Source organism: Camelus dromedarius, chromosome 3, assembly GCF_036321535.1.
Source record: "Camelus dromedarius isolate mCamDro1 chromosome 3, mCamDro1.pat, whole genome shotgun sequence".
NCBI lineage: Eukaryota > Metazoa > Chordata > Mammalia > Artiodactyla > Camelidae > Camelus > Camelus dromedarius.
The window spans coordinates 89016316-89044034 of NC_087438.1; the positions used below are offsets into that span (position 1 = coordinate 89016316).

Below are 27719 nucleotides of genomic sequence, written 5' to 3' on the forward strand. Positions count from 1 at the left end.
AGACAGTCACTGCCCAGATGGTCACCCACTAGTGAACCGAGCAACTCCAGTCTTGGGGTGGGGAGTTAATTTCCCTAGTTCTTGTACTATACAAATCTTTAGTGCTCTTCAAGTCTAAGGCTTGTTCAAAAATAGATGACCTACCCATGACTGAGAGCACTGTTTTATCTTTTTAAACAAAGGAGAACATGCAAATATATTTTGCTTTAACTCAAATATGCTTAAAACACAAAACTAAATGTGATTTCTTTTTTGTAATAACTATTTTCACTAAAATAAACAACTGCTAAGTAAATAAGACACTGGCCACATTCATGATTCACAGCAACAAAAGAAACGTTAATGACTACACTGTCTTCCAAAGTAGATTTAAAAAAATCTTTCTCGTACCTTTGTGTCTCTAACACTCCACGAGATCGGCCCTTTGAGGAAGTCTTTCTTCATTTCAAAAATGACTTTGACAGCATAAAATAAACCCAGATGGCTTCTGAAACCGAAGTTTTTGCAAAGAGCACCTGGTCTATCAGTCCCTCAATAGTGATACCATTTATTTTAAACAACTCTTTTAGGCATTTTCCCAATGGTTTTATAATCGTTGCCATCTTTATACCTGTTTGGGCTGTTCTGTCATCATAAAAAAACAGTATATTGTGCCTTCAAAACTACGAGGCTTACCGATGCACCGAGAGCCATCTGTTGAGGTTACGTATCCACGTGGACAAACGCAAAAATAGCTTCCCACGGTGTTGGAACATTCGCCAGTTTCACATATCCCAGGAATGATGCTGCACTCATCAATGTCTGACCGGGGGAGGAGGAGAAGACGATTGAGAAAGGCCTTCATTAAATAGCTTTTAAAAGGGATTTTTAAAAAAGAGTATGAGAGCACTCATGGTTGATTAGGTCAGATCATATAACCCTGAAGGTACTCTTGTTTCAGTCCCTAAAGAATTTCTCACACATATCTATGGGAACCGAGATGAAGGGAAACTCCCATGGCAGTAAAACAAGGCCAACTAAAGCAAAACTCTATATATTTTTTTTCCCCCTAAATGCAATTTAAATTGGAAATAAGTAAAGATGTCAGTGTTTTAGTTTCCATTCTACATCAATTAGGGAATTATTCTACTAGAGACTTAAAAAAAAAAAAACACATACAAGAGGGATTACATTTTAAAATATGAAATTACTACATTTAAAAATTTATAGCTAATTTTCACATTAATTATTTGAACCAGTGGAGGGTGGCAAATACATTTTTTTTTTAAATTTTGGCTTCAGGATGTGTTTTTGTACATACATCTGAATTATGGGTATATTTGACATTCTGGGAATTAACTTCAAGTCTAAAATAATACAGAGAAATGGCAAAGGGCAAACTTGGGCGGCGTTGGGAAGTGTCCAGTTTTCCTATTGTACCTCCCTGCACTTATCCAGTTAACTTCCTCAATGTTGGGGCTAGCCCACTCCCTTTCATATTAATGAAAGGTCTGCTTTCTTTTAAACTTTCCCTAAACCAAAAAAACCTGGCCATTTATATAAGCTTTAATGTACTTTTCTTTTAGTTCAATAAGCAGAGAGAGGTAGAAGAGGTGGAAAGTCAAACAAAGCTACAGTTAGGTACACTGGCAGCTACTTGCTAATACATTTAAGAGGAAATGAGCCATTGTGAGGAAAACCCAGCCACAGATGCCTGGGAGTTAGCTGTCCTTTTTAAGGAACAGAGCTAGCAGAGACCAGTGACTAGAGGAAACAATTATAAAAGCCATAACCATAGATGATTCCCCAAAAGTAAACTTGAGCTTTCAGTTTATTTTTTAGTTGTATATATACATACATATATATATATATATATATATATACACACACATACACATACACACATACATATATATTTAAACAAATCAATATGTTTATACACAGGAAATATATACAGAAAAAACACAGAAAAAATTATAATTATAAAAGTTGTAAATACAAGGAAATAAATTCAAAACCCCACAGTTAAGAAATGGTTAGCAAAGCTTTTCTTGAATTCCTCTACTGGCCTATCCATTCTTTTTTCCCACCATTTATTCTGACAAGTCATTCTTGCTTACAAGCTGTATCATGAAACAGCTATATGGTTGTGTCGTCTTGGAATGTTCTTCTAAAAAAAGTTACCAGATTCAGACATTCTCTGAAATAATATCTTCATTTGAGGCTTAACACTGAAGGCACAGTGGTACAAATCATAATCTACCAATTCCCCGAGAGAGATCAAAATTCTAGCATGAATTGGTTACATAAGGAGCAAATATATAATGTGGTGAATGAGTTACCATCAGATTTAATCCAACGAAATGAAACCATGTGTGCAAAATTAGGATCTGTTGCATCTTGCGTTGCTATCTTAGTGCAGTGTATCTTAGTAAAACTGAATGTGGATTCAGAAGAGAAAGGAAATTAGAACAGCTATACGTTAATCACCAAATAAACTGATAATCACTTCTAGATAAGGAAGACAAAAAAGAGAGAGAGAATAGCATACAATAAAGCAGCAAGCAACACAAAAGTGATGGGATGGACCAAAACTTGCCTTCTGATCCTCTTACATCTAAAGTTATACCAACAATCAAGGTACTTATGAAGCCCAGATTGATCTAAATTCTTAAAAATTAGGAAACTTAAGTCCTTCATTTAAGTATTATTTATTTAAAACTCTTATTTTCAGGCATTTCCTTTCATAATAAAGAACTTCTTTGTTCTCTGCTTCCAAACAGCCTTCCTGACAACAAAAAGAGTAGAAATGGAAAGTTGGTAGACATTTTTCTTTTTTAAGGGGGAAAAAAAGAACCCTGGAACATAGAACACATGGAATTATATTAAATTTGTGGGTTTTTTTGTTAAATATTTTATTTTACAAAAACTCCATGGTTCACAATTTGCCCTAGAATTAAATACAAACCTTAAAAGGTTAGCTTCAAAATAATTATATGTAAAAGGCTCTCAGTAAAGTATTTAAGAACTCTATATGAAAAACAGGAATGTTCTTCATTTATTTTTGGGCTAAATGTCCCCTCAAATTTTAAAAATTAAAATGCCTGGTGTTTTGGTTTTTACTGATCAAAACACCCTGCTTTTCAATGTAGTTGTGCCCAATATTTATCCATCAATTTAAATTTAGCATTAACATTTATGTTAAGAAGAATGTCTGCATTTAGGTCTTTTGTAATATTAATTCTTCAAGACCATATGTCACAATCAGACTTGGAAGGAGTGTCTTCACAAATATACAGCATATACTGCCTAGACAGGTACTAACAAGTGTGCCTAACGGTGGCAAGGCTATTCACGGGAAAAGGCAGTCTTAATGGGAATTCATTTTCATTCATGCTCTGCAGACCTAATGTGCCTCTGCCCATCTCCCCTTGAGCTCTTTTTAAAAAAGTTTATTGATCAGTTTGGAGGCTTTGGTCTGCCATAGAAAAACTGATCCCAGCTGGCATAAAGCAGAAATTGAATAACTTGCATATCTGGCAGTCCAGAAGTGTCAAGGAATTTAGGATTGTTTCAAGGCAATGTCGCTTGCTCAGTTTCTCTGAAATATGCTCAGCTACGCCTTCCTCTGTGCTTTGACTTCATTCTTAAGGCTGCCTTCCCTGATGGAAGCAAAATGGCTGTAGCAGCCCTAGGCTGGCCCTTTGACTGGGACATCTGGAGGAAGACAGGGTGTTTCTTCCAGGGGCTCTCTCCTAAGAGAAAGAGAACTTGTCCGCAGGAGCACCTACCAAGTCTTTGCTTTTCTCCTAATGTCTCAAATTGAGTCACACGCTGACTTTTGAATGGTTCCTCTAGACAGGGCAGGATGCTGACTGACGGAAGCCTGGGGTTCTGAATTAATTACTAAAGTAAGTAGAATACAGTCAGCCTTAGATTAGTTTAAAAAATAAACAAATGAAAGCAAAAAACAGCATAGGTGAATACATCTGAAAATACAGCACAGCTGAGGAATAAAAAGTGTACCAGAATGGTTGACAGAGATAAGCTTAGCTAGTTAGCCACAGGCTGAGTCCTGGGGAACCTTCCCAAGAGCTTTGGCTTTTTTTCTGAAGTGATTTACGGTGTCTATGAAGAGGTTTAAATTAAACAAGAACATTACATAAGCAAGTTAATATTTCAGAAAGACAATCCTTGTGCTTAATGTAGATAGACAATAAACAGTCCGGTGATAAGTGATGAGAGCCTGAAGTAAGCTGCACGATGAGGAAGAGACAGTCAAGAGATTCTAGGAGAAATCGGCAGGACTTTGTCTTGAACTTCTAGTTTGATTGACAAGGCAGTTAATAGGAGTGCTATTAACAGAAAACGGGACACAGAGGGAAGAACTTACCTTGATTTTAAGTTGAATTTGGGACATTTTGAGGATGAAATGTTTTAGAGAAACAGGCAGAGATTCCAACTAATAATTTGAAACTCAGTCAAGAAGTCAGGGGGTAAAGATGTAAGTTTGTGGCTTATCACCAACTCTGTAGATTGCTTTTGAAGTTGTAGCAATAGAGGCCATTTCCAAAGAAGACACACCAATGAAAAGAACTGAGCTTAAGGGAGGAACTGTGAGAACCACTACCATCTAAGGGAAAGCAAAGGAAGAGAAGCCAGTACAGGAGTCTGGGAAGGAAGGACCAGGCAGCATGGTGTCAAAAAGAAGGGGGTCTTCAGTGTGCCATGCAAGGGTAAAGAAAGAGAAGGGCTGGAAAGCGTTTGGTAATTTGAAGAAGCCGAACACAGGTTTTTCAAAAAAGAAAACTAGATCTAAGCAAAACCAGCTGACAGATTTCTGACTGCCAAACCACATAACCTCATATTTGTCAACCAACATTTACAACATTTACTGTAAATCTTACTGTAAGCAGAATATAAAGAATAATTTGATAAGTAGCGCTAAGTGTGATCTCAGATACCACTGAATTCTAAGAACATTGCTCTAGAGATTCTGTCAATTCCAATATGTACACATCATACATAAATGTAACAATTATGTCCCAGAGAACTTAGAGCAAGTAAAACAAGAAATTTTGTTTTAAAAAAGTACTCATAGACATTGTAAATCAACTATACTTAAATAAAAAAAAAGTGCTAATAGAATATCTTCTTTCCATCAAAGCCAAGGAACCAAATGTATTTGGCCTATTCTGTAAAATATTTTATGTATAGAAAAGAAGTAAATATTTCTGTGAATTTTTATTAATTACTATACTATTTGAAATCAGGAAAATGTATAGCTAAATTTTAAATACAATAAATGACTACCTATTTTCAAGTTTAATAGGGATAAAAGTTGTAATGGAAAATTAATACCTGCTTTCCCTTTTTCAGATTTTGAAAGCATGGTGTATATCAACTGTTCTCAGAATTTCATTGTATATTTATAAACAGCTTTACTGAAATATAATAATTGCATGATAATACAACTCACCCACTTAAAGTTCAGAACTCAACAGGTTTTGGTATTCACAGGGTTGTACAAGAATGGCTTCAACCTAATTTTGGAGCTCTTTCATTCTAGCCAAAGTAATCCCACCCCATTAGCAGTCCCCTTGCCTGCCTCCCCCCAAGCCCTATGCAATAGTTACCCCTTAACTAATAATAACTAATCTGTTTCTATAGATTTGCCTGTACTAAACATTTCATATAAAGGAACCATAAAATATATGGTCTTTGGTGACTGGTTTCTTCTACTTGGCACCATTTTTTCAAAGTTCAACTATGTTGTGACATATATCAGTACCTCATTGACTTTTACTGTTGCATAATACTCTACTGTATGGATATACTACATTTTATTTATTCATTCATCAGTTGATGGATATTCAAATTAGTTTCTTTTTTTGGCTATTATGAGTAAAGCTGCTATGAACACCTGAGCACTATTTCTCTTTGAACCTATGTTTTCATTTCATCTGGGTATATACACCTAGAAGTAAAATCACTGCATCATATGATAACTCTATATTTAACTTATTAAGGAACTGCCAAATTGTTTTCCAAAGCAGCTGTAATGTTTTACATTCCCACTAGCAGTGGATGAGGATTCCGATTTCTCCACATCCTTGCCAACACTCATTATTACCTTTTTTATTATAATGATGTGAAGTGGTGTCACACAGTATTTTTGGTTTGAATTTCTCTAATGACTAATGATTTTGAGCACATTTTCATTTGCTTACTGCTTCTTTTTATCTTCTTTGGAGAAATATCTATTCAATTACTTTGCCTAGTTTTTAATTAAGTTATTTGTCTTTTTATAATCAAGTTGTAAGAGCTCTGTATATATGTCCCATATCTGACACATGATTTGCATACGAATTTCCATATGAACGTTAGGATCAGACTCTCAATTTCTGCAAAAAAAAAAAAAGCCAGTTGGGATTTTGACAGGGATTGTGTTGCAGTCTATAAATCAATTTGAGAAATACTGCCATCTTAGCATTAAGTTTTCTAATCTACAAACATAGGATATCGTCCCATTTACATAGATCTTCAATTTCTTCCAACAAGGTTTTGTGGTTTTAAGTGTACAAGCCTTTCACTTCCTTTTGTTACATTTATTCCTAAGCACTTACTCTTTTGGTCCTCCTGTGAATGAAATTCTTTTCTTAGTTTCATTTTCAGAGTGTTCACTGCTAGTCTATAGAAATATGACTCATTTTTGTATGTTGATACTCTATCACAGTAACCTTGCTGAACCATTTCTTGGGTCTAAGTAGCTGTTTAGAGGATATTCTCCCCACTTCAGTGGCTACCTGACTCATCTCAGCTGACCCCTTATCCACTAGAGGCATGTCCTCTGCAAATAGGTATTTTACTTCTTCCTTCCCAACCTGGATACTTTTCATTTCCTTTTCTTTCCTAACTGCCCCGGCTAGAACCTCCAGAACGATGTCTAATAGAAGTTGTGAGAGTGAACATCTGTTTTATTCCTGATCTTAGAGGAAGCGTTTCTTTTGCCAGTAAGTATGATGCTAACTGTAGTTTTTATGTATGCCCTTTATCAGGCTGATGATGTCCCCTTCTATTCCTAATTTGTTGATCATTTTTATCATGAAAGGGTGTCAGATTTTTTCAAATACTTTTTCTGTACATGTTCAGATGATCATACGGCATTTGTCCTTTATTCTAGTTATATGATACATTACTTGATTTTCAGATGCTGAACGAAGTTGCATTCTTGGGATAAATCCCAGTTGATAATGATGTGTAATCATTTTTCTGTGTGGCTCGATTTAGTGTGCTGGTACATTCTTGAGGAAATTTGCGTCTTTTTTCATAAGAGATATTAAAGAAAATGCTACTCATTCTTTGCAAGTCTCAATTTTCCTTAAGTTAAATAAACATATTTAATTGGGCATCTACTGTTCATTCATGGACTCATTAAGTAATTGCTGATTAAAGGCCTTTGATTTTTCACATACCATGTATCGGCTGTACGTAATCTCTAACCATCATGAGCTTATAATATATTACAGAGATAAATTTAAAACAAGGCACAATATGATAGATCCCACCAAAGAAGTTTAACAATATGCTATCAGTTGAATTATGTGAAACAGGAAGTTCCTGGAGGACACAGTAGTTGATAAAAGACCCTAAAAATTGGGGCAGGATTTCAACATGCAGAGAAGATGGGGAAAACTATGAGCCAATTATTTGGAAGTGGTCAGTTAGTGGATGAGGAATGAACCATTTCCCATGAATTGAGGGTTTTTATAGGGGAGTAGAAGATATAACTAGAAAGTTAGAACACCCTTCTCTGCCCTTGCTTTGCATCAGCGAAGAGCAACCAAATCACTCAGCAGGAGAAAGAGGAACATCACTTCTGATAACGGTACGTGCCAGAAGCTGATAAAGAACAGTGCTGGGGTAAGAATGGGCTCAGGGACAAGGCAGGGTCTAAGTTCCAGTTAATGAGGGTGGGGCCAAGAGAGCAAAGAATAAATAAAGGGAATATCTATCCTGAAAGTCAAAACCAAGAATGAGGACAGTAAGGGACAGTAAGGCTTCATAAATGAGCTAATACTAATGATAAAATTAGTGAGGAAAGAAAAACTTTGGGGAAAGTGGACGGCTTCATTATTAACATTTCCAGCTAATAATGTCTAGAAAACAGCTGAAAATCCAGGGTAAATCCTTAGAACTTGGCATCTGTGGATAAGAGAGTTGAAACCATCAATGTGACTAAAATCAGTAAGATAGAGAATATAAAGTGAAGAGAACAGAACAGCAGGAAAGATTAGTTAAAGATAGTTACAAAGGAGGCATATTCACTTGAAACAAGAAAAGCAAGTGAGGATAAAGAAAAAGGAAAGAGAGGTCACCAGAATTCCTGAAAGGCTACATACATTTTAAAGAAGTCAAGTGTGGGAGGTAGACTCGTGGCCCATCAATGATATCAGAGTCCTAATCCTGGGCACCTGTGAATATGTTAGTTTATATGACAAAGGGGAATTCAGATTTTTAATTGGTTGATCTTGAAATGGGGTGATTATCCTGGATTGTCTGGTCCTAGGTCCATTGTAATCAAGGATCCGTATAAATGGAAGAGGGAGGCAGAGGTGTCAGATGCAGAGATGTGAAGAAGCTGCCCTGTGAGATTTGAAGATGACAGAGGGCCACAAGCCGAGGTATGAGGCCAGCTTCTAGAAGCTGTAGAAGTCTGGAAAATGGATTCTCCCCCAGACACTCAATAAGGAATTCAGTCCTATCAACACCTTGATTCCAGCCCAATGAGACTCATGTTAAACCTCTGATCTCCAGAAGTATAAGATAATAAATCTGTGTTGCTTTAAGCCACTAAGTTGATGGTAATATGTTATAGCAGCAAGAGAAAACTAACACACCAAGAAACTATACCCAAGAAGAAACAAAGTAACCAAGAACAGCAAATGCTATAAGGGATTCAGGAAGAAAGAGGCAGTTTTATAAAAGGTTAAGAAATAAATACGTGCTGAGGAATTTAAGACTGCTGGTACAAGCTGAGCTTTTAGAAAACATTAGTGAAGAAAGAAAGAAATAGAATAGTGAGAGGTGAGTAAAGAGCTGGTGGAGAGAGGGTCTGTGTTAATGTGGTTTAGGATGGCCTTGACTGTAGGTGAAGAGGAAGATTCAGGAAAGAAAAGAGATACAGGCTAGAAAATAAACTAATTATTAGCGAGAGTTAGCAGGAGTCTAGAAAGGTGACAGAACTAAGCCCAGAGCTGGAACAGTCACTCTGGAAAGATGAGAAGACACTTCATCAAAGGCAGGAGAAATGGAAACTGAGGATGTAGTAACAGAGGGAATCAGAGGGAATCTGAGGTTGAGTGAGTTCATGTCAAATAGCGTCGGTCTTTAACTTAGAGTGCAGGTGTTACAAAACTTCAATGCGCATAAGGATCACCCGGACAGCTTGTTAAACGTGCAGGTTCTGGTGTCTAGTCAGGATGCTTTGGTACCTCCTTTCTGCTGCAAACATGGAACAGCGACAGATAACATACAAAAAGAGAAAACAAAAAGACCCAGCTGGCTTCAAAATACAAGATGAACACTTCCTTGGATCAGAAATGGAATTGCTAAGCAGTGAGTACAGCTGAAACCAGGGGTTTGCTGGACTCCTTCCCCAGAAGCCAGCTGTGATGGCCAGGAGACCTAAATTACACCCGATGACAATATGGTGTAGTAAACACTAAAGCAGGGGTGGTGCCGGGTGACAAGGGAACGCAGGAGAGGAGTGGGCCAGGAGAGACTTCCACAGGAAGGTGACAGTTAAGCTGAAACATAACAGACAAACAGGTCTAAAACCGGCTATGAAAATGAAATGGCATATTGTTATCCAAGCAGAGGGAAGAGCACACACAAAATGACAAGACAACAAAGAATGCGATTTATTTGAGGAACAAGTAAATATCAGTGTGTCTGAATCACAGAGAGGGTAGAAAGAAACGAAGCTAGACATGTAAAGAGAGGATGACATGCTTTACCCCAAGAATGGGGGACTCAGGAGTGACATGACCAAATCTGTGTTCTAGAAAGATCACTGTGGCTGCAACGTGGAAAAAAGATTTCAGTAGAACGAGCGGGAGACAGGGAGACCTCATAGGAAGCTGTCTCAGTAATCCAGAAAAGAGACCTTGGCGATAAAGGCAGAGAGCAGTGGATAGATTCAAAATACATTTAGGATGTAGAATCTATCCAAGTTCTTGCTGAAAAAATGGTGTGTCAGGAAAGGAGGGTATTAAGAGTGCTACCCTGATTCACGTCTTGAGCTCGAAAATGCATGACTGGACCAATCACGGAGATGATGTTCTTGAGAAATGCTGGTAAGGTACATGTGGACTGGGTGTAGAGAAGCAAAAGACTCGGTCTGCGCATGCTGCTGAGAAAACGGGGGGACGTCTGAAACATGCCTGCCTGGTAAGCAGGGGCACACAAGGGCAAGCGGCTCAGGAGAGATCTGTGTTCCACTCTGGGGAGCCAACTGCAGATAGGTAATTTTTTTTTTTTTTTTTGCAGCAATGTCAAGTAAAATAAAGAATGGGAAAAGTCCCCTAGTGATCTTGTTGAAATTAATTTCACCTGACTGGTGAGGCCATTGCCTAGGCTACAATGGGTTCTAGAGTAAGTCAGAGAAATAAAAGTGGGGAATGACTGTAGACAATTCCAAAGTATGACGTGACAGGAAGGAAGAGAGATGCGCTGGCTCAAGGGATAGATGGTAAGGGAAGGAAATATTTTAGGATCATGAAAAACACCAGGATCCACTGTACATCCATTGTACAGAGATGGAAGCCTGTTATCTATTATGCAGTATCAATATTTTAGTGTTATTTCAGAGTCTTACTATATTAGGATTACATACACATATAGTATGATTATATATGATTATATTATATATAAGTCTTAGTCCGTTTTTCTTCTTGTTATTGAAGCACATTTAAAATAGTCTCTGTATGTTAACATTAATAGGCACTAAAGGAACTTTTTAATTAAGAGATTTCTTTCCACTTAGGAAGAATAATAGCATTTTTTAAAAGGTTACTATTCTAGCAATTAATAAATGGTTCCTTCTTTTGCCGGAAATCAATACTGCATCTTTCTAAACACTCATTTGGAGTAACTCAGGCATGAAGTAATGGTGGCAAGGGGCAATTCCATCACAGTGCTTTTTAACATTAAGACAACAATACAGAAGCTATTTCTATCTCAAAATACATCAAAGTTACTGATAACATGGTCAAATGATATGAGTTTAAATTTTTGGTCTGCATCACCAAATAATACTTCTGGAGAAGAGTAGCTATCCACCAGCAGGAATTTTTCCTTTCCTTTCTTTCTCTTTCTTTTTTCTTTACTCATGGCAGAAACATTTTGTTATCTTTTGTTAGTCCAAGACAAATAAAACCAAATTATTTACAAGTTATAAAATACTGAAGATTTAAAACAATGATGTTGAGCTTCTGTAAAGGAATACTTTTAACGAAATTGTGTGATGAGCTATTTATGTCTTCTAGAATCTTCTTTCCAATTCTCTCTACCCTCTACAATTATCTTAAAAATTTTAATATAGAGAAATTAAATGGAAAGGACTCTTTCAATGTTGAGTAAAACCTATAATTTTAACAACACAAAAGTCAGGAAATTCCAGAGTTAAATTTACTAAAACCATTTGCACTTGGCAGACATGCAAGCATTTAATATTTTCTATCCCTATTTTTCTTTTTAAACATTAGTGCATTAAGTGCAAGCATAAAACCCTCAGGATTTTTAAATGTATTTTGGCATAATGCAATAGGAACCTTCATTTAAGAAATCGTGATCTTTCATCAATACTTTAATGATGCATCAAGGCATTTAATTTGTATTTTCTAAATAAATGGCATTAAGTGAAAAGGTGTCCTACATTCCATTATAGAATTATCATATATTAGTCCCTGTGCTTTTCATACTTATTACCATAAAAGGAATTAAATTCAACAAAAATGGTATACTCAGTTACTAAAACACATATTATAAGCAATTCTTCTAAGAAAGTTGATCTTTAAATTGTTATAGTTGTACGGTCTTGAGTTTGTTGATTTCCTTGTTTACCTGACATTCATATATATCCAGTTTAAATTCAATATGTACATACAATGAATTGCACAGACACATCTGTGTATATGCACAGAATGAGTTGTGTAGGTGTGAGTATGGAGGGTTCACTCCTAAGGCTCCTTCAGTCTGTAAAGCACACACTTCTATCTGCTCAAGGGGGTGATGGAGTTGCATAAGTTCAAAAACTCATCTGCTAGCATCCTTTGTGCAAAGTGGCCAATTCAAAACAGCTGACTGAGAGGACTCACCAAGACTGAATGGACTTCCCTGGAGTCACACTCCAACGGGGCTGATGGAGCACAGACACATTCACAGGACATACTTGAATGACTGCTTTACAGGACAGAGTTGCTGCTTATCCATACGAAGTAATCTGGACACCTCTCAAGGACATAAAGCACCTCAGGGGTCCTCACTGACACTGTGAAAGACCATCACCTTTGGAATCTCTTTTTCTTTAAATTACTCACAGCATCTGTCTGGTGATTTAAGCAAAAGTTAAAACTTTTGCTAGAAGACTAGAACTGTAAGTCAAGAAGTTGGAAATTTTTCATAGAAACTGAGCGAATATATAGTAACGGGTATTAGAAACCATAAGGGTGCAAGCAGAAAGCAATTTTATTATTTCTCCCACTGTCATTCTGCAAATTTCCTTTTGACCAGTTCTTTCCCGACCTAGGAAATCTCGGTCAGCTCCCTTAAGGTTTTCCCTTGCCTTTCATATGAACATAATATCCACTGAAATCCAACAACCACATAGTTCTAATCTCTCATCCAGTTAAGTTTCTCCGCCTTCCTAGTTTGAGCCTGTCCAGACTTAGAAGCCTTCAGTAGTGGAGGGGACATGGTTGTCTTTTTTCCTTCTATTTTTCTATGCCTTCCTGCCTAGCCAGCAGCTATTATAAGTACTTTCAAGGCTGCAATGGGGAAGAGAAAAGACCCGCACTGGTAAAGATTTTACTCGATTGGTGGAGATGTGATCTCACAGACCTCCTTCTCAGCCTCCTCTGCTGGTTCCTGCTCATCTCCTGGACCTCTGAGGGTTGAAGTGTTCTAGGGTTCAGACCTCAGACTTCATCTCTGTCAAAATGCTCCCTTCATGCTTGTTGGCAGTCTTAAGTGAGTAGGCCATGGGACCCAGGTCAAAGTTCACAATAACTTGCATGTGTATGAGGTAAGAAGTAAATGTACGCATGCGCTAGCAGCATGCGTCAGCATTATGAACAATACCCATGCGCGGGCATGATACAAGGACAACTGCGTACACCTGAGGGCGCGCGCCACCCGCTTGTACTGCAATAAAGTGCTGTTTTGCTCTCTGTGGGCTCCTCACACCTTCTTCTAGTTGGGCAGCTCGCCTCCTGGGACCCCTCTCCAGCCTCCCGCGGCTGATACTTGGCGCAGTCGGGAGGCAGGATGAGGTGAGTGCCCCTCTGTTCCCCCTTCCTCTGACGGGGAAGCTCGGATGGAAACAATGTGGCCCCCTACCTCCTTATGGTACTGGGTCACGGCTTACTTGCTGGCATGGGCCCCAACCTAAAACTGGGACACAGTGGCGCCCCAGCCAGATGACGTCTGGAAGGCTCTGGAGTTGTTGGAAAACAGTGTCTCACAGGCCCACTGGGAGGCGGCCAGGAGGGCAGCCTGGATGTTTTTATCGGTCTTAACGCCATGCGAGCCGAGAAAATAGAGAATTACAGACACAAGTGGAGAAGGTACAGCGCAAGGAAGAGGAACTCGAGCAGAGACTTGGTATGGCAGCAAGACGCCTGCATGGCTCCAGTTCCACCGCTTCTTCAAGAACGGTAAGCCCAGCCACCCCTCCCACCCCCAATTCCGCTGCGTCTACGACCAGGGGTGCAGCAGCAGGTGGAACTGGAGGAACTCATGGCCCCGGGGGAGCTCCTGTGGGACCACGGCGAGCGACTCGACAAACCACCTACACGTTTTATACGTCGATGGAATTGCGGGACCTGGCAAAGCAGTGTAAACAGCGTACAGGTGAGTCATTCGCCGCATGGCTTTTACGCCTCTGGGATGATGGGGCGACCAGACTGAGCTATCTCCAAAGGAGATGGGCTAGCTGGCCAGTATAACAACCATCCCTTCGTTGCGGCAATGGCTGCAAAACATTCCCTAGCCTAATGCTAATGCTGGCAACCATACATTGATAAACTGGTTGATGGCTGCTGCATGCACTGTATGGGATATGGTTGGGGATTACAGCAAGAGCATGGGCAACGGAAGGTGCTCATAGGGTTCTGGTCCCAGCTATGGAAAGGGGCTGAATATCGTTACTCTTTAATTGAGAAACAGTTGTCAGCAATGTGTGCATCTTTGATAGCCACTGAGCCCCTGACGGGGAAGCAAGAAGTACAGGTACAGACCATATACCCCATTGCAAGATGGATACATATGTGGGCAAAGCAACCCCGATCGGGGTCTGCGCAGACCCCAACCCTGACTAAGTGGGGTGCTTACTTAGAACAACGGGCCCGATACACCACCAGCCCCTTGGCTGCAGAGCTGCAGCAGGTGTTAGGGCCTGTGAAATTTGTTGCGCCTGCTTTGCAGACACTCCCACATCAGGGAGTGGATTCCACACCCAGTGCCCTTCACGAGGGAAAGGGACCACCCCTGGGAGACGCTCGGTATACGGATGGTTCCTGCAAGGGCAGTCTGCCCACTTGGGTTGCAGTGGCACTGCAACCTGCCACCGAAGCCTTCTGGTATGAGACAGGAGAAGGCCAGTCCAGCCAATGGGCTGAGTTACAGGCGGTATGGATGGTGTTAATGCATGAAGCCAGCCCCTTGCAGATTTGCACGGACAGTTGGGCTGTACACTGCAGCCTCACATTATGGCTGCCTGTTTAGTGATAGGATGCTGTTCACTATGTTGTTGTGGTGGTCTTTGGGCACAGGGCCCCACTCTGTGGGCCAGGGTCCCCACGACCTAGGAGGTAGAATGTTGGCAGTCTTAAGTGAGTAGGCCATGGGACCCAGGTCAAAGTTCACAATAACTTGCATGTGTATGAGGTAAGAAGTAAATGTACGCAAGCGCTAGTAGCATGAGTAAGCATTATGAACAATACGCATGCGTGGGCATAATAAAAGGACAAGTGCTACACCTGAGGGCGCGCACCACCCACTTGTACTGCAATAAAATGCTGTTTTGCTCTCTGTCGGCTCCCCACGCCTTCTTCCATTTGGGCAGTTGACCTCCTCGGATCCCTCTCCAGCCTCCCGCAGCTGACAATGATCTATCTCATCTATACTCATGGCTATAAATATTAGCTATAAGCTGAAGACTCCCAAATTTGTATTGTCAGCCTCGACCTTGCCCTGGAATATAACCCACATAAGCAACTATAAATGGCTTCCTGAATGTCTCACAGGTGCCTCAAATTAATCGTCTAAGGCTGAGCTCGGACTACCTCCCTCCCCCAGCTACCCTCTACCCACAGATGTTCTCCATCTCCGTTAACGGCAGCCTCCTCCTCTCCATTCCCAAACCCTTAGAACTACTCGATTCTTTTCTTCTCCTACCTCACAAGTGATTGTCAACAAATTCTGTTGGTTCAACATTCAAAATACGTCCAGAATTCAACCACTTCTCATCACGTTTACCAGTAAACTCCTCATCCAAGCTATCAAGTCTCAGATTATTGCAGTAGATTTTTCAATTGGTCTCGATGCTTTCACATTTGTTCCCTTATCATCTTTTTACCACCCAGCAGCCAGAGCAAATCTTTTAAACTGGAGGTCAGAATATTTCACTCCTCCAAAAGCTCCCATTTTGAGAACTCAAACTAAAGTCCAAAGTACTTATCCCAGCCTGCAAAGCCCCACAACACGGCCTCAGACTGCATCTCTAAACCTGTCACTTATTAGTGTCCTCCTTGCCACTCGGCTCCAGTCACACTGGGCTTTTTAACATCCTTCCTCCCTCAGGTACACCCTTGCTTCAGAGCCTCTGCACCTGCTGGTCCCTGTCAGGAATCCGCCCCCTCCCCACCCCCTGCAGACAGCCGAGGTTTCCCCTCACCTCCATAGCCTCATTCTCACCCTGCTTTGACTTTCTGATGGCCTTCTCACACCTGACACACACAGTGTGTGTGTTTATTGTTTGTTTATTGTTTGTCTCTTGTTTTTATGATGTACACTGCATGAAGGAAAGGATTTGTAACTTTTTGTTCACTACTCTATCCCCAGGGTCTAGAAGTGCGTTAGGAACTCAAATATTTTTTCTAACTGAATGATTCTGGCATCAGTGCCTTCTGGGCATGGTGGCTCCAAAGCTTAATACTTTTGCTGATATTTTTGGAAAGTGCAGAGGTCTCTCACGTTTCTCACCATTGATCCCAGGGGCCCTTCCTCTATCTGACCACTTGTAACCCTCTCATCAGCCCCCGTTTCTGTTTCTGACAGTTTATCCCCAAGCTGGGGTCACCCACCATACAGGAAGGTATGTGCCAATTGCCCTTTCTTTTCAAGACTACTCAGTCCATCTCCTTTCTGTAGGCTCCTCACCTGGGCGATGGGAAACTCAGTATCGTTTGCCTTTTAAACCTGGAAAGCAGATGTAAATTGGGCTCCATTTCTTATGTTCCTCCTCCCACACTCTAGCTCATGGAACACTTCCCAGAGAAGATCCTCATTACTGTTCGTTTCAGCCTCTTTAAGGAATCTCTCTTTCACATAGCCTGGAGATGAGGGATGGAGCATTGACGGCAGAACAATCCTCCCCTTCCTTTTCTCCCTCACCTCACTCCTACTGCTCACAAGCTGTGCAAATGGTAAAGACAGTAGTTACATGTAACATAGCAATATTCCTAAGAGAAAAACACAAAGAAATTTTAACTACCTTCTTAAAGAGAAGCTTATTCTAGAACATATTTTATTCATAAGATCCGCATACTTTCTTGATTCTAGACAGAAATACTAATATTTAGTGAACTAGTCACTAGAAATAGAGTGTCCACAGTAGTGTTCAGGATTTACATGAAATGCAACATTATACTTTCATCTTAATAATAAACACTCTTTCATCTTAAAGCTACAGGGAAAATAAACATACAAGAAATATTTTTAAATGTAAAATGAAGTTTCACGTAAATGCCGGAATGCTATACTTCCTGTTTTTCTTTATGAGTTAATTATTACAAATATTTTTTATCATGGTAAATTGAGGAAAAATAGTCCATGTGGGAGGAAAATTACAATAATCTAATTTGTGAAGAGCTGTATTCTATGAGTTTGTTAATTTTCTAAGCCTACAACTAAATATTCACAACATGGTTTTACTGAATGAGAATTTTTTAGCAAGCTTCAAATGTTTTCTATTACAAAATATCTTCAAGGGCTTCAAATCTGTGGTGCTTAGAACCTGATAAAACAAGAGAACAACCTCTGATATTTTTCCCAGTATGACTGAAAGCACCTTCTTAAATGCCTTCATGTTAAAACAGAACGTATTTATGTATAAGCATGTAGCTGTAGTTTTAGAAAAAGTCTACTTATATTTTTGTTTGAAAAATTATATTTTAAACATAAAATATTGACTGTAATGGCATAATACATCCCTTCTTTCTGAGTGCTGCATTGATTCATAGGCCAGACATCGGCAGATGCTTAAGAGTGGAAAAACCTGGAATGATGTGAATGATACTGAGAAATCTTCCTTCTAAATTTCAGGAATGGCCAGGTTTCTGATTACAGTCTAGGTGACAGTAGAGAAGAGTAGAAAAAGAGCAATACTACAGGGAAGGGTGGAAAGAAGAGGAGGTGATAACTGGAGATACGAAAGGCAGACCTGGAAAGAAAGATAACAGAGCTCAATTTATTATGATCTCATTAGCAGAGCATTCCTTTCCGTTTGGAAGTCCCTGGCAAACATAATGGTGACTCTGAGTTCTAGTTTGCAAAACGTATTTCTAGAAGGGAAAACGCTCTCTAATGATAGTAACCATCAATGTTAACAATGATAATAAATCTTACTATGTCACTTCTCAAATTCTAGTCATTCATGAATCACATCTCTATACCGATGACTGTATCCTTGAATCCCCTACACTGCTTTCCACTTAGGATATTTCTATGTACACACTCACTTTAAAAATTTGAATGGGAGGATTTTTAGGGCACTGAAAATAGTCTGTATGGTACTATACTGATGGATACATGTCAATTTTCATTTGTCTAGATCCATGAACTGTGCAACAGCAGAGTGAACCCTTAGGTAAACTACAGACTTCGGGTGATTACGATGCATTGGTAGAGGTTCATCAGTTGTAACAAACGTACCACTCTGGTGGGGGACACTGATAACAGGGGAGGCTGTGCACGTGTGGGGTCAAGGGTTATATGGGAAATCTCTGTACCTTCTTCACAACCTTGCTATGAGCTTAAAATTGCTCTTAAAAAGTCTTTACAAAAAACATTATATGAACTTTATTCTAATCAATAATACTTTCAGAAATAACATCCATAAACGCAGTTTTAACGTACTAGTTATGCTTCTTCCCTTGAGACAGTTTGATAAATTATAACTATTAAAATAAAATTTGTTTGTCCATGACCCCACCCACCTAAAATCATCTAGCCAGTCACTAAGAAAACAGCTGCAGAATTAGGTAGAGGGTCGACAATCTGAAATAGAGCAAGAATAGTGATAATAGTGATCATCGAGAACAGGGGTTGGCCGAGTGCAGCTTATCGCCTGCTTTTGTAAGTAGCATTTTATGAGAACACAGCCACGTTCGTTCATTTGGGTGTTGAATGTCCATGCTGCTCCTGCCCTAGGGCGGATAGAGCAGCCTGTCTACAACAAAAAGGGACTTCCACCTCCAAAGACGTTGATTATCCGCCCTTTACAGAAAAAAAAGTCTGTCAACCACTGATCTAGACGGATTCTGCCCTCACAATGCCTCAGTAGTGTTTTGAAGGGCTGTTGCATTAATCTAAAGAAATGAAACTGGAAATCATAAGCATTTGGGTGAGGTTTATGCGACAATATGAGAGCGTTCATAAGGTCATTTGGGAAACCACTCTCAAAAAGAAGCTCCACTCCCTGGAACAGAAGATTGGAAAATGAAAGTCAACATAAAGTTTTAATGAAGGACATATGACTTTTATAATCCTCTCTTCATTTTTTATTAACTAGCAAATAATACTGATTTTACTGGATAAGAAGTCTTCATTCACTATGATCCTTAATACAGAGAAGAACAAAATGAAAAGCTATTTACTTTTATGTGATAGAAGTGTTATGGTATTCCATCACAAATGGGAGGAGGGAAATTCTGATTTATAGTCACATTCTCCTGGTAGCAGTTCCAAGAATTTGGAAGTTGAAACCTATAGCTGAAATATATGTTTATGCTTCAGATTAGCATCAGCTATAGCTTGTTAAATAAAGCCGTACTAAATTTAGTATGATGGCATACAGCTGCTGGTAAACACTGCCCAAATCGTCTTCTGCCACTCACCAGAATTCAGCCATGCTTCATCATACAAACTTGCCCTATGTGTGCTGCAATGGGCTGGGGTAAAAATATACCTCAGAGAGTTTTCATAGTTAAACTGGAAAAGACATGTTAACCTGTGAAGTATGAAGCCACAGCCCATCAGTCAAACCAAAGCTTACACACAAAACAGAGCAACTCCTCTAGTATACACAGGATGGCATTGAAGGAAACTCGCTCATACTGTGATTAAATTTATTTATTTGTTTATTTTAAGTTTTGATTCTTTGAAATAAGGGCTGCTTAAAATAGTCCTCTGGAAGTAAGTAAAGCAACAGGTACTTGGAAGAACAATTTACTTGACCCTTTGACCAATTAGCAGGTGACTATAGTTAAAATTTTCAAAATCACTCACATTATCCTTAAATGTAAGTAACTGTACTAAAATCTAGCAAAGGCAGAGTATAGATGAGAAACACTTTACATTGAAATGTGAAAGAATTACACCAAGAAAAAGAAGAGATTCTTAACTCAGGACTAAGATAAACAGCTCAAGCATGATCACAGCTTTGTTTATTTATATCTTTATTCAGTGGAAACGTCGAAAATAAATTAGCAGCCCATAAAAATTGTCACCAATCCTTTATACACTTTCCATGCTGAGGCAGTGAATGAAGTATATCCACAGTCAGTAGGTAACTGACAACACTTGCTAGACATGCAGTCCTCGATCAAGGTATTATACTTCAAATTTTGTTAATTTTTACCTGACTATAGCAGGATATTTCTTTAGAGCAGACTAATTTCCTTCAGGCACTGAGCCATGGTAATTTGTGAGGTAGCTTTTCTTTCTCTCTCTTTTCAGCAGAGGTTAAAGATCGAGAACATTATAAAGCTAGCATTTTCTTTATTTTGGTCTGCATTATTGCTTTTCCATTTCCACTGTGAAACAGCAATGATTTAGTAAGTAAAATGAGGAAATAAGGGATTATAGTTTATAACTTTTTTTTTCTAATGTCAAAGTTCAAAACGTTCAAATCCTTTCATTCCAGGGTAGAATAGTTTTTCTATCACTAACACACAAAACTAATTTTGTGTCTCTCAGAAAGGTGTCTCAGAGGCTCAATTTTTCCAGTGATCTTCAGCAGAAACTGAACTGCAAGAATCATGCAAATTACTTTACCATATACTTTTCATATTTTTAAAAGGAATTTAAATATACAACGACACTGGGGAAACAACACTGGTTCCCACCATTTGGGAAAATTTCCCTGAAGCCACTAAAATGCAATTTCCTGACCACTGTGTTATGCTAAATAAATCAAGTCCTCTGGGTCTCAAATGTCCATTTCTGTAATTTGGATGAAACTGGGGCTGGGGGAGTAAAAACAGGCTGAGACTAGTCAGGATTTAATGGATAAATCTCTAGTTCCATGTTTGTTCATCATGATGATGGATTTGAGTCCATTTCAATGTTTGTTAATACTTTCATCAGAGCAGGCAAATATATGCTCTAGTAGGTCTATTTTTGTTTTGTTTAAGATTAAAATTATTTACAGGACACTGTACTACAAGTCATAATTCAAATGTTAGAATTCTTTTACAATTATTTTTTAAGACCTCAAGCCACATGGTTTATTGAATCTTTTATAATTAAATTTTCTATGCTACATATCCCTGCCTTCTTTAACAAAGACCTAAAAAGTGCCAAACACTTTCTTTATCTTATATAATACTCATAAAAACCTTATGCAGAAAAGACCATTGTCTCTATCGTAAAGATGAAGACACAAATTTGCTCGAGATTACACAGTTCCCACATGCTGCAGCTGGGCACAGACCCTGACGTCTGGGCCTCAAATCTTGGCCCCTCTACTGGCCACCATGCTCTCTTCTCTTTTCACATTTCTTTTCTGAATTAAACTTAAAACTTGTCATTCATTTCTACACCATTCCTCTTTTTTATTTTAATAAAAAACTTAAAAAAATTTGTTATAAAAGAAAGTTAAAATGTGATCTGAATATTCCTAATTTTGACTCAAAACTTAGATCACATGCTAAAGAGTACATTTTGTTATATGATTTTCTTTTGGAATATGTATTTTTCACAGACTTCATGTTCGTAATGATGACGTTTCCCACTGTGCCTCAAATAAAGGACTCTTTCTCCTCCAGGCTTTCATAGAAAGCTGTGTGCAACTTTCCATGTAAACCATTTTGTTTAGGTTGAAATTAAGGGAGTGATGTCATTTCGGTAACTCCCTATGAAATATTGCTGTGAGTTGACTAAGACTGTCAGGGTAGTGCCCAAATTACTTAATGCATGAGTTTCAATGGTGGAAGTTGTTTGTAGGGGGAAAAACTAAAAGAGTTTAGATTGGCAACTTCTGATAAATATGCCAAGAAGTGATATGTGCTAATTTTGCCTCAAATGTCAGCTCCAGGCTGCTGTTTGGCTGTCCATCTGGACTTCTTACCATCCTTCCCCACTGGTCTCACTTTCTTGGATGTGACGTTTCCATTCATGAGACAGATGGGGGCTTCTAAAAGTCAAACCTCAAAACCCCAATGTTAACCTGGCACCTGGTCAGTATGCTCTTCGCAAATGGTTTATCAAAGCACTAAGGCTTCAGATTTCCATTTTAGATTTTAACTCTTAATGCATATGCTCCGAAGTTTTAAGCTACTCAATGCTCTGCCTCCCAACATAAATGCATCATGAAAAGCAGAGTCCTTAGTGCAAATATCTTTTACTATCAATTCTCTTGATTATAGGTCATTGTCTGTCTTATATACACAGAGAGGAGAGAGATGGAAACACAGCAGTCCTGCTGGATGTCATATTTGCTTAGCACACAGAGGAAACCATGGCAAGTTAAGACTGGCTTTGATTCTCAAAGCTAGTATCTCCACTAAAAAAAGTTTCCACTATTATCCCTGTGTTAAAAATTCATACCTTTGCTTTTAGGGTAGAGGGTATGGGGAACTGGGAGAGTATGGGGACTGGGGACTAAGATCAGGTTAGCTTATGAAGATGAACTTCAGTGATCTTTGCCAGTGTGCTGGCATTGCCCAGAATTAACATGTTCTCAAGGAATTAGGTTGTTAAAGGCTCCAACTGTTTTATTAATATGCCTTAAAAATGAGGCTGAACACTGAAGGCTGTCGCCAGGACAATGCTGTGCTTAAGATAAGGAGATAATGCTTCAGTAGCCAAGATACGGAAGCAACCCAAGTGTCCATCAACAGATGAATGCATAAAGAAGATGTGCATACACATACAGGCTATGGCACCCAAACACTGACAGGTCCTGGACACAGAGTCTGAGATGATACTGACACCTAGAGGTGGCATCGTCCCCTCAAGACCTCAAATGCATAATTAGTCTGAACATACCTACTGGCTTAACTAACACAGTGCTTGTTCTGTAGGGCAAGAGCTCTCAGTGGGAAAGGCCAAGTGGAAGCCTCTGAAATTATAAGCTAAGATAGGAAACCAAAGAACAACAAAAAAGTGGAGTGCAGATGGAATAATACGATTATGCCATGAAGCAATACTGTGATCAACACAATTCTGTGCACCTGAGAGAAAGGGCACTAGACACAGGTCTAGATATGCATATAGGTGTGTGTATATGAGTGTGCAGAGAGGAAAACCTGAAATAAACAAATACAATCACCATAAAGTAGAGACTAACCTGTTTCCTACTTTAAAAGTCCTAACCCACCTATTTGCAGAGAAGCAGGCTGTTCTGACATTTACATCAGTTCTGATTTTACTTGGCCACGCAGGTCATTTGCAGTTGATAACCAGGATTTTACCAGCTTTTTAAAGAGGATTTAAGAACGCCTTTCTTCACAGTATGACTACTACATATACCTTCTTAAATAAAATTTAAATTTTTTTGCCAAAGGCAAATTATAATCAGCTTCATTGTAATGACCATGCCGACCTCTTCCTTTTTCACAGTTAATTCCTTTAGGCCTCTGCTTTTGACTCCCCTCCATGAATAAAGACAGAGTTAGCTCAGTTCCTCTAATCCCTGCTCTTGCTCTCCTTGAACTGCAGTTTAATTCTCAACTCACAGAGAATGGATTATTTTAGCACAGTGGTGCAGAATAAATTTTCACTTTAATAAACAGAAAGCATAGCACGCCCCCCCCCCCCGACTGAATATCTAATACATCAGCAATGAGAGCAGTAAAACATTAGAAAGAAAAGTTAGGTTTTTCAAGAATTAGTCCTTTTGGCCTAACCTCCCCAAAGGCTCCATGGAAACCGGCTACATCTGAATGCTTAAATTGGTCAAACCAGGTAGGGTACCCAGGGGGTGGATCTGGGCTGCAGCCAGTGAAATGTCAGGTCACGTATCCATAATCATAAAACTGGGATCCCTGAACCCTGATGACACAAAGGGGAGATTCCCCTGTTCATGAAGGGTGAGGTGAAGAAACTGGGCTGGAGGTCAAGGTTCCATATTTTTTCAGCCTTTATCATATCGGAGGAAAGAGACAATGCTTTTTCCAGCGTACACAAACTCCACGGCCAGTGCAAGGATCACTAAAACAGATCTAATTCTGGCCTTGCTGGACGGCAGGGCACTACCCCATGATGTGATGAGCAAAGAGAGAACGTTACTCCTGTTGCTGCTGCCGTCTCCATGACTTACCCCCTGTAAATGCAGTCTTGGGGCTGGGGTGTGTGCTCCTGGGTCTCACAGCTGTTTGTTCAACAGCTCTGGCTGAGACTGAAAGCTTGGAAGTGAATCTAGCAAGTTGCAGGCCTGGCTCCACAGTTTCCTACCCATTAAACCTCAAGAAAGTTACTTAGCCTCTCTGCACCTCAGTCCCTTCATCTGTAAAGTGGGTTAATGATAATAACCAACCTCACAGCACTGCATGGTGATTTAATAAGAAAACCCATGTAAATTGGTTTAAGTATTGTCGAGAATGCATTTAGTGCTCCATAAACATTAGCTTTTATTAGTATGTTATTTAGGTGCATACAATCTGCCAGCAGAGTCAGACAAAAAATAATTAAAATGCAGTATAAATAGAGCTGTGATAGAGGACTACCTTATTGTTACAGGAGCAGAAAGTAGGTTTGGGTTTCGCAGCCCAGGCTTTCTTATTTAAGGGAGAGGGAATTTATGTTTTAACTACACTGTTGTAAATTTCTTTTTTAAAAAAAGATTTAAAAGATGATAGTTTTTTTTTTTTAATGACCTAAAAGTTTTCCAATATTTACCATCCCCTTACTTGAATCTCAATTTTAATATGTTTCCCTTTTGGGAAAGAGTCAATGAATTTATTATTTTTTTAAGTTAATATACTTTTGGTAACATGAGTAAAAGCAAGTACTTTTCAGTTTAGCCCAGACGTTTATTTTCCATGGTTTATCAAAGCAGAGTTGGAACAGCAGCTACAGATGCTGTGCCAACAAGTTTCATGAGTTTCATGAGCATAAATAAATACATTTGTTGTCATAAATCTCAAACAAAACTAAATGCTGCGGTAATGGAACAAAGCTGAAGACTCTTTGGAATAAATCTGCAAACAACTATTTGACACGTAAAGAACCACTGAAGAGAAACTTTCCAATACAATCACGCTATTTTCCTGCCTTCTATTTAAGCCAAGAAAGAATAACTAGCTCAAGAAATGTTAGAGAAGGTGTAGTCTGCAAGGGGGATCATACAAGGACATCCAGTACCTGCTTTATCCAAGTAGACGGAAATTCAAACTCACATATTCTATTATAAAAAAGAAAACTATGGATAGTCTTCTGGTACTCCATTTCAGATTGTATTGGTGGGTTCTGCTCTCCTTATTCATTTAAATTAAACACGTATTTAGATGAATGAATCTTTGAAAAGAATAAATAACTGAAACATCCTTCTCACTGGATGGGAAAAAACAGTTTACTGCACCAAAGAATCATTTTGCCCACTGTATGATAGAATTAAAAGAAGACTTTGTAGCCAAACTGGCCCGGGAAAAATAAGACATGACTTTAGTAGGCATGATACGTTTTACTGAATGTGGGATCCTAACTTGATCATATTTAGAACAAATACTAACTTTAAATTTATGGCAACATTTTTACATTGACACTATATAAACAATAATTCAAAACCTGTCACTGAGAGTACCAATAGTTTACAGTCTTTCCAGATACATTATACTACCAATTACATTAAATAATTTTATATAAGGAAATACCACTTGATCTTTTACATAAGGAAACAGTATAACCCAAAGAAAATTGGTAGTAGTTACTTTTAAGACATATCCAGATCAATGTGACTTAGACACAAAGTAAAGTCTTTATAAACCTTTAGTTTTCAAATTCTAATCACTACTTCTTATAATTCTGCTATTCCCCACCAATCCCAAACATTAAATCACATAATTTTTTCTGGGCATTGGTTAAATGGGTTTGGCTGCCTGGGCAGGAAATAAGGAAAGAGACGACTGGATTCAGTGCTCTGGGTGGTGCCTACATTACATCAACAGCCCGCTTTCCTAAAGAACATAGACAGGTATGAATAAAGAGTTGCACTGTCTTTCTCCAAACTCTGTCTTGGCTCTATATGTTGTTTTGAAGAAACATGATGTAGAAAAGGCTCATTCCATTTTCAGCTAAGAAGTAATACATTGTTGGATGATTAATGGAAATGTCACAACCACTCTGATCAGTCAGTGGCTGTGTCTTCTCACCTATAAGCAAACACTGTCTTTGTTCCTAAGTCTATCACCCTCGGATCTAGTTTGGGTATTACTCCAGAAGTAAAAAGTAAAGGGGGGTGACAAAAGGTTGAGCAAAAAAAGTCAGGAGGGAAAATACAAAAAGTAGCAAGGAAACAGTGGTCCAGCCCAGCCTTTCTGCAGATCCCCGACACTCCAGCCCAGTTCCTTGTGGACCCACACTCTACTTCTTGTCTAGTGAAAGAGTTCCCATTCCTATTTGTCCTCCATAATTAAACTCTAGATTTTAATTTTCCCATTTTTTTTATCTACACAGAGGGTCACAATTTTTATAATCAAGCAACAAAAAATAACGTAAAACAGCCTTTTGGAAAGGGAAAGAACACAAGACTTAATTATATATACCAGAAGATATTTTCAGGTAGTGAGGGGAAATGGTCTAAACAAACGTGTGATAATTTTTTCCCAGGGTAATTATGATATATGTTAGGCACTACTGAACTCAAAACATGTTCCCAGTTAAGACCCTAGTAGGCATATGGAATAAGTTCAGATTACTGAATTGTTCATATTTATTTTTCTACCTCAGATAAGGCAGGCTGGCAAAAACAAATCTCTAGGACAGTTTTTTTCAACTTTAAGTAGATGAGAATACTTATATAACAACAATGAGAAAAGATACACTCTATTATTTTTAGAAAACATTTAAGTTGACATAAATTGATTTAAGTAATATAATAACTGAAAAGATGAACGTTATACTTCAATACTCCTAAGTCAGTTATGCTTGGTTTTTATTTAGTGGCCAGTCAAGCAGCAATATTCGATACAAAAAGTAAGATATTTACTTTATATGGTAGAGTATGACAGAGCACCAACTTCTAATGCACCATCTTACACATGACGCTATTTCACTTGAACTTCTCTTTACCCACTTTTAATGTTTCATATAATTTCATAAGTGAAATAGAAAACTACCTTATTAAGGAAAAATATAAACACTGGATTACTCCCATTCTCATGACAACATTGAACCTGAGACAACAAACCATATATAAAACGATCACTGGCCCTTTTTCCAAATCCAACCCATTAAATACACAGACCAATATAAAACTAAGGCTACTCTTTCACTTCCATGTGAAAGCAAGTAATTATAATTGTGATTAAGTTCTCCAAAATTCAAAATGAAGTCATATTTTTCTTGGATTCAGAGTCAACAACTGGACACGTCCCTCACAATAAAAGCACTCACCTTCACATTTCTGAGTAGTTTCACTCTGCTTGTGACCAGCAGGACATTTGCATTCAAAGGAGCCCACTGTGTTGATGCAGTTTCCCCCCTGGCATATCCCAGGAATAGCCTGGCATTCATCAACATCTGCAAGAAGAAAGTATTTTCAATTCATATAGCACTGATGTTCAGAATATCTATTT

At 38.7% G+C, this 27719-nt stretch overlaps 1 protein-coding gene across 1 annotated transcript in view; it reads right to left on the minus strand.

The window, feature by feature from the left end:
• The window catches only part of FBN2 (fibrillin 2), a 206194-nt gene that overhangs the window by 110466 nt on the left and 68009 nt on the right, over positions 1-27719 (minus strand). The window contains exons 7-8 of the mRNA XM_010981038.3: positions 27538-27663; positions 676-801 (exon numbers count right to left, since the gene is read on the minus strand). Coding sequence (XP_010979340.2) covers positions 676-801; positions 27538-27663 — 252 coding nt within the window. The remainder of the gene's footprint in view (positions 1-675; positions 802-27537; positions 27664-27719) is intronic.